The 8,175-nt window shown below is 36.5% G+C and overlaps 1 protein-coding gene across 1 annotated transcript in view; it reads left to right on the top strand.

The window, feature by feature from the left end:
* LOC107691470 (very-long-chain (3R)-3-hydroxyacyl-CoA dehydratase 1-like) overlaps nt 1-8,175 on the top strand; it is a 166,321-nt gene that overhangs the window by 18,185 nt on the left and 139,961 nt on the right. Inside the window, exons 4-6 of the mRNA XM_016490076.1 lie at nt 2,957-2,975; nt 3,062-3,150; nt 3,277-3,398. Of these exons, the coding sequence (XP_016345562.1) occupies nt 2,957-2,975; nt 3,062-3,150; nt 3,277-3,398 (230 nt within the window). The remainder of the gene's footprint in view (nt 1-2,956; nt 2,976-3,061; nt 3,151-3,276; nt 3,399-8,175) is intronic.

Raw genomic sequence — 8,175 nt, 5'->3', positions numbered from 1 at the left:
AAAACATTTATTTCAATACACAATACACAATCCCTTAATTAGCAATGGTATTACTATAGTAAAAGTATAGGAGGCTAACCAGGTGGGGGCGTTTGACGTTTTTATTACCAATTGTAGCCTATATGACACACTGAGGAAGGCTTTGAGCCGAAACGTTTGTGTCCTTTCCCATCAGTAATGAATGTAAAAGAAAAGAAAAAAGAAGATTGTTCTCGTGAGTGCGGATCATAATTTCCTATACTAAGAAACTCAACAGATTGCATTTCAAGGCACTTCAGTGGACCTTAAAGTTACCTGTTTTGTCAATGTTAAAATTTTTTTTTTAATATATCAATAAGAAAGTACGACAGGCTTTTACTCAAGTCTTTATCACTTTATTAAAATGAAGCAAAACAAAACGACAAATGTTCACAAATGTTCACTTTCACAAGCTGTCTTGTATAGGCTTGTAGTAAGCTGTCTCTGGTCGTTTGTCCAGTCACAGATACCGTACGGACAGTCCGACCCAATACGGCTCAGTTTTTATGCGTATGTTGCTCTGTCGAGCAGCAGAAATAATGTTATGTAGGCCATTCTGAGTCAACACCATGCTTTTCCAATGAGGGGGAAAGGACTGTTTTCCCCCACGCCGACTCCGCCCACACAGCTATGACGCGACACCGATCAAGTCTATTATGATTACGTGAAGTCTAGACTAGTGCGCTTGCGCATTTAGAGTGCATTCTTTCACTGCTTGATTCAGTCTATTAAAATACATTTACAATGATCACAAAATTCAAGATATGCGGGCAGAAAATGTATATTTATACCACTTCATATAGTTAATCAATTTCACATGAAGTGTCGTTTTTTTTCTCCAAAAATTACCATGATTACAAATCTGATATTGATTTTTACAAGTTCAATAAACTAGAAGTTAATTAAGAGACTTACGTTTTAGACACCATATTGCCTGTTTTTGCACTATTTCGACAACAAAAATAATTCCAAACACAGCTACAGCACCGTTTTGCGTCTCTGAGCAACAAGGTGTTTCGTTCCTTAATGAATCAACCTTTTAAATGATTCAGTTCAATCGCAATGACTCACATATTAACAGTGACTTGCTGCCACCTACTGGCGGTTTTACAGATTTAAGTATGTAAAAGCTGATAGAACACTGAAAATATTGCTTCAGAATAAATTGTTTACACCACCAAAAATCTCAGTGATGCAGTGCTTTTGTGGGGATATTTTGCATGGAATATTGTCTGCTGATATGAAAAGTTAACTGTATATCGTAGTAATAAATATAATTTATTACAGCGATTTATATTTTGTTTTCTTTTTACGTTAAACACATTAAATATTACATAAATGTATGTAATGTGTATTTCCATTACAGGTTTAGGTCTTGAATTACATATAAGATGGTATTAAAAAGGTCTTAAGAAGTCTTAAATTTAACTTGTTTATGTCTGTAGAAACCCTGTGTTTATTTATTTAGTTAGTTATCTTATAAATATTGGAGTTCCTCACTCTGCATATTAACATCATGTTTTATTTAGGTGAATTCCAAACTGCATTTTTGCGCACGTGCAAGAAGGTGACACTACTTTCAAAGCAAAAGTGAGCAACCGAATCCTTTCAGAAAGGGATTTTGGCATTTATGATCACATGATCCTGAGTGGTGCATCCTCATAGTTCACTTTGAAAACTGAGGTGATTTATATATATATATATATATATATATATATATATATCTTAACCTGGGATTTAAACTCATTTAAAACCAATGAGAAATATTGTTTTTATTAATATATGTATTTACCAAATGCCACACTTGACCCACATACATTCAAATAAATATGAATTAAACACAGAGATTTTACACTTGTTTATTTATTTATTTGTTTTTGGTTTTTTTTGCTACAGCAATCTAAACAGCTATAAACACATATTTGGTTGCTCAAGATGACATTCAAATTAAACAATGTTAGATCCAGCCTTAACTACGTATGTCAGGAATGTTAGATCCAGCCATGCTGAATCTTTCTCTTTGTCAGAATGTTAGCTTGATAGCCAAAATAATCAACACTTTGTTACCTGCCAAAAGACAGTACATGCAGGCAGAGTTAGGGAAAGAGAAGCAAGCAGGAAATGCAGTAATGGTAAAAATTAAAAAATTTTTAAATTATTATTATTACTTATTTATTTTTATAATCTTAGTTAGTATCCTTCTAAAGTTTAGATCCTTCAAAAATAAAGATGCAGTAGCAATTGGCTTTGTGTGGGTTATTGCAAATAGCCATATTTGAGTTTTAAATAAATGAAGCAGTGTGTATGAACACTCAATTCACTAAATTGTTTTTCAAGTAAATTGCCTATCCAGTGGTTTGTGCAGTGCCACTAGTTCACTGCAGTAAATGTAAGTGTTATGTTAAGTCTGAACATTAGATGGTGCTTGTCATTTAAACATTGTAACCTTACCTCTAAATCAGCCTAGTCAGATATAGAAGTAGACATAGAAGACAAACTGTTGTTTACTTCCAGTTGTACTGTTAGTGTGTTCTAAACCTATGGAATAAGGTTATCTCCATACCATACATGTCTTTTCTGAGCCGCACATTGAATATTATAAATGCCTGCTGGTGATGTAGTATTGTCTGTGTTTTTGTTGCTTTTCACTCTCAGAATAATACTTTATATAAATGAGGAACTGTTGTTACCCGGAAGCAATATTATGAGGCAACTTACCCACAAATTGGCTAAAATATGGTGACTGAAATGTTTTCAATGATATTTAATAATTTATGGGACTGGGTAAAAAGACATGAAGCATCAAAATGGGTTCACTGAATAGTTGTGTCTTTTAGCATGCTTGCACCTGTGTTCTTAATCTATCTTCATTTTTTTCCTCTCGCGTTTATTATTTTTCTGAAGGAAATGTTCTTAGCTCCTTCTGTTTTTATTTCAGGTTGGACACTGTGCTATTGGTATGTACTGCATTTTTAAGTGTTATGTAAGTATTTAATTCCAGAGAAATACAGAGATTTCAGGTGTTGTTTTTGGTGTTTTAAAGGAATTGTGCGGACATCTGTAATTGTGATTGGGGTCCAAGTATGTTCTCGGATATTCATGGTTTGGTTTATTACAAACAGCATCAGACAGGTCAGTGTGCATAATATAGACATTAATTATGGAATTATGGAAATTATTCACCGTTAACCTGTGTACAATCTCTAAATTGGCTTTAACATTTTACTATTTTTCCTTTCATTTGAAACATATGCTAAGATTCAGAACGAGGAGAGTGTGATCTTGTTCGTAGTAGTTTGGACGATTACAGAGATCACTCGCCACTCTTTCTACACTTTCAACTTGCTCAATCATCTGCCATACTTCATCAAGTGGGCCAGGTACAAATGTGGCATGTCACTAAATTTCCCAACAGAATAATCTGCATGGCTTGGGTTCACTGGATTCACTCTGCATGGTGTTATTTCAAGATGTCTTATTTTAGCTCTTGTGGCAGAAATGATCTCGGAACCATAAAATGATTTTACTGAGCAAAAACAGTTTATTTATGTATTTATTTATTTAGCCTGTGTGACCTTTTAAAAAAAAAACTACACAGGACATTTATTCAGTGTTTTTGGGGTGACATTAAGTTATTTCCACAAATTCAGGTGTGGTAACCCCTTTACACACAAGGTGAACACCCTCTGTGATGTGATTTTCTGCTTTGCATTGTGTTCTTTATCACATCAGTAGCACATGATTCAGTGTTTTCAGTGTTGCAGAGTGGCTTGTTTTGTAGTACGTTTCTCCACACAAACTCCATCTCTTTGAAATCGCAACACATACCAGCCATTTTCCAGCAAAATAATAGTCCTATGATTTACACATCCATAAATATCAGTAATGTAATTTAACTGTTTTCTGTAAAATTATTAGTAGTAGTTGTATTGCTAAATACTCAATGTTTTATTTTACAGTACAGCAAATATTTCTCTGCTGCTGTAATTGGTGAACCCTGCTCAGAAAAAAAACAGCATATGCTGGTTAGGTTTGTTTTGAAGCATGGCTACTGGTTTGAGCTGGTTTAAGCTGGTCATGTGCTGGTCCTAAGCAACTAGCTCCTGCTCAGGACCAGCTTAGGACCAGCACATGACCAGCTTAAACCAGCTCATGACCAGCTAAGGACTAGCTTAAACCAGCAGCCATACAGCTTAAAACTTCAAAACATACCTAACCAGCATATGCTGTTTTTTTTTTCAACAGGGAAATGAATTAATAAACACGTTTCCCCCTTTCTTTCTCATTTATCTTAATTTGCTTATGTATCTTCAATCGTTACAATTCATTCTGTTTGTTTGCAGATTTTGTTTATACACAGATGAATAGGGTCCTCATCTAATCAGAGTCTATTACTTGACATTTATGTATAAGCAAAGTGTGAGTCTGAGCTCCACAACTTAGAAACTTCAGAATCTCCTGTGAATCCCTCTGCAGTGTAAATGTTTAGATTAGACTCATTTGAAATGAGCAAGTTCTGTGCAGAACTGATAACCGGTGATCACAACAAGGTGCATGGTGGTTAAAAATGCTGTCCAACTTGCAGTCATGTAAAGATGACGTTTGCCAAAATAGACTTGCAAGACAGGGGTGTCCAAACATGTTAACTGTCCTGCAAGTTTAGCTTGAACCCTAATTAAATACATCTAACCTTATACAATCTAACATGAACCAGCTAATCAGGGTATTCAGACTCATTAGAAACTTCTAGGCAAGTGTGTTGGAGCTAATACCTGCAGGACGTTTGCCCCCCAGGAGCAGGATTGGAAACATTTATGAGGCGCTATATAAAATCTAAGACTGTTAAAGTTTACAAGTTAACTTATATTTAAGTTTTAATGTTGTTTATCCTCTGCTTGAAGAGGGGGGTGATGGGGTCTGTTAAAGACTCAATGACATTCTCAATTGAAAAACACCTCGGAATGCCTGTCTTTTCGTGCTGCCTGCAGATTACCCTAATTATCATAATAAGCATGCATACTATTTTTGTCACAATTGACTTCACTGGATTTCAGCACTCATAGTTCTATTTGTATTTTAATTGGGTTGTACTTCGAAAGTGGTGCATCAAGATATCCTACAGTATATGCTAAGTGCTTATGAAAAGTTCTCACTGAATTTCCAACTCTGTAAAAGTCACATGATGCTAGGGTTGCCAGCTTCAGAAAATGAAAATAAGGGACAACTGTGATTCTTTATAGGAAAATAAAGGAACAGAATAAGACACACTTAAAATATTTGTTCTGTACCACATAGAGTATGTAATTTCCGTGTCTGCAGTTAAGTATGTGTATGAAAGGTGTATAAAAGGTTCTCAGAAATAATCCCATTTGTTTTGCTTAATCTATGTACAATTATTCTAAAAATAAAGTTTAATGTCATACAAAAAATGCCACGTATGTTATACACAAAGCATTGGCCACGTATGTTATACAAAAAATGAGACTCGAACCCACAATCTTTGGGTTACAAGTCCATCTTTCTATCCATTAGGCCCCCGTACTGGGAAATTACATACAATATGGCATAAAATTTGAAAGTATAACAACTGAATGTCTATGAAACTTCAATCAATAAAACATTTTTTTTAAACAATGACATTTAAAATGTTCAACTAAAATGTTATTGCAACCATGTAGCCTATGAATTCATGAGAACTTGGAGTGTGTGGGCTGCTTTTGGTGCTTGAATTTGTTCTTCAATATTAATGAGGTCCAAGTTTAGGAATATGCTAGAAGTTACAATTTTAAAAATGTGTAATTTTGTTTCTCTATTTAACAACATTAACTTACCATACTGAAAGACGTCTTCCTTCAGGTAGATTGCATGTTTTCTTGCCTAGCTGGATGTTGTACTTATGATCAATAATCGTGTTCTTTGCATTCACCCAAACTGATTTGGCAAAATCAAAACACGGATGGTGAAGGGGATTGCCATTAGCGCTCGCCCCGCTCACTGTGAAGCGGGAGCGACCAGGGTGGCAGAGGACTCTGCAAGGTCTTAAAGCCTTCCTCAAGTGGCTATGTTCGCAATTCAAACAATGATTTGTGGAAAAAGAATGATTAATTTGTTATTTGTATATTCTAGATCAGTGGTCACCAAACTTTTTAGGCCCAAGATTCCTGACCTCGGCCTTTATGAAAGACAAGATCTACCTATTGAAGAATTGATAGAAAAAGAATCCGTGTATCATTCGATCATTCGTTTGTTGATTGAATATTGAAAGTAGAAAAATGAGAAAACGGCTCCTTTTTCGTTTTTTTGTTTTTTCCCGAAAAAAGAAAATTCAGCTTAAATTTTCGTTTTTCATTCATGGGTGGAAAAATTAATAAACAGCTTGAAAATTCGATTTCTACACGTAGGTGGGAATTAAATGCCCCTTTCTGCTGATTGGTCAGCCAAAGATCAAACTGTGCCATCATCAGTTCTTCTGCAGTATCAGGCAACAGAATAATGTGAATGTGAATGTGAATGTGATTTGTGCCGAATGAGCGAGGTTTGTGAGGCCATCATCATTTTTTTTTTTTTTTCAGTTTTGCCTTAAAATTAATTTGTTTAGGCTTGTTGTTTATAAAGCTTCTGTTCTGAAATATTTTCTGTTTAAAATATTTGGAAAAAATTACATTTAGTCATTTAGCAGACGCTTTTATCCAAAGCGACTTACAAATGAGGACAATAAAAGCAGTCAAAACTAACAAAAGAGCACCAATATATAAGTGCAAATGACAAGTCTCGGTTAGCCTAACGCAGTACACGTAGCAAGGTGTATATATAATATATATTTATATATTATACACACACACACACACACATATACACACACACACACAAAGAAAAACAAGTAGATAGAAAAAAATAGAAAGCTAGTTTTTTTTTTTTATAAAAAAAAAGATTAATATAGATAAAGTAGAATTAAAATAGAATAGAAAGTGCTAGAGTTAGAGGGTCAAATAAAGGTGGAACAGATGTGTTTTTAGTCGTTTCTTGAAGATGGTTAAGGACTCAGCTGCTTGGATTGATTTGGGCAGGTCATTCCACCAGAAGGGAACAGTTCACGAGTTCACACTAACATATATACATTAAAGAGTGACAAACATGCAAAAAAAAGAAGAAATCAGGAAGGGGGCCAACACTTTCTCACACCACTGTATATATTTATATATTATACACACACACACACACACATATACACACACACACACAAAGAAAAACAAGTAGATAGAAAAAAATAGAAAGCTAGTTTTTTTTTTTTATAAAAAAAAAGATTAATATAGATAAAGTAGAATTAAAATAGAATAGAAAGTGCTAGAGTTAGAGGGTCAAATAAAGGTGGAACAGATGTGTTTTTAGTCGTTTCTTGAAGATGGTTAAGGACTCAGCTGCTTGGATTGATTTGGGCAGGTCATTCCACCAGAAGGGAACAGTTCACGAGTTCACACTAACATATAATGTGATTAAGCAATTAGTAGCATATTTGGCGTGCTGTCCAGAGGGAGGGCTCCGAGCTCGGGTTAAAGCCCGAACCCAGAGAACTCCCCAAAAGAAGCTAATGGCATGAGACAGCAGCCGGAGAGAAAACTAAGTAGCCCCCCAAAAATATGCGTGCGAGGAGGCGGCAGGGCGACTGGGAGGGGTCGTGTGGTGCTTGACCGTGAGCTGCGACTCTCCGTGTCAGATGGCAAGCCCTACCTGTCGCCGAATGAGGAGCACGATGGAAGGCCAGGTGAGGGACTCTCGCTGCATCTGAAGGGAGCTGTGGTTCTGCTGCACCGGAAGGGAGAGTCCCTCTTTCAGCTGAATACGTGGCGTGGTTTAAAGCGTCGGATAGAGGGCTCTCACTACTACCGAAGGGAGCTGCGGCTCTGCTGCACCGGAAGGGGGAGCCCTGTCCGATGCTGAATAAGCCTTGAATCTCGAAACAACAGATGGAGGGCTCCTGCTGCGACCGAAGGGAGCCGCGGCTCTGCTGCACCGGAAGGGAGAGCCCGGTCCAATGCTGAATAAGCCATTAGTCTCGAAATGACGAATGGAGGCACTGCGGCAGCAGTATCAAATTAGCGGGGCACTGCGGCGGCAGCAGCATCAAATGAGCGGGGCACTGCGGCGGCAGTATCAAAT

Source organism: Sinocyclocheilus anshuiensis, unplaced genomic scaffold (assembly GCF_001515605.1).
Source record: "Sinocyclocheilus anshuiensis isolate Anshui unplaced genomic scaffold, SAMN03320099.WGS_v1.1 scaffold514, whole genome shotgun sequence".
NCBI classification, from domain to species: Eukaryota; Metazoa; Chordata; class Actinopteri; order Cypriniformes; family Cyprinidae; genus Sinocyclocheilus; species Sinocyclocheilus anshuiensis.
The sequence above is the reverse complement of the archived record's forward strand: the minus strand, read 5'-3'. Positions and strand labels throughout refer to the sequence as shown.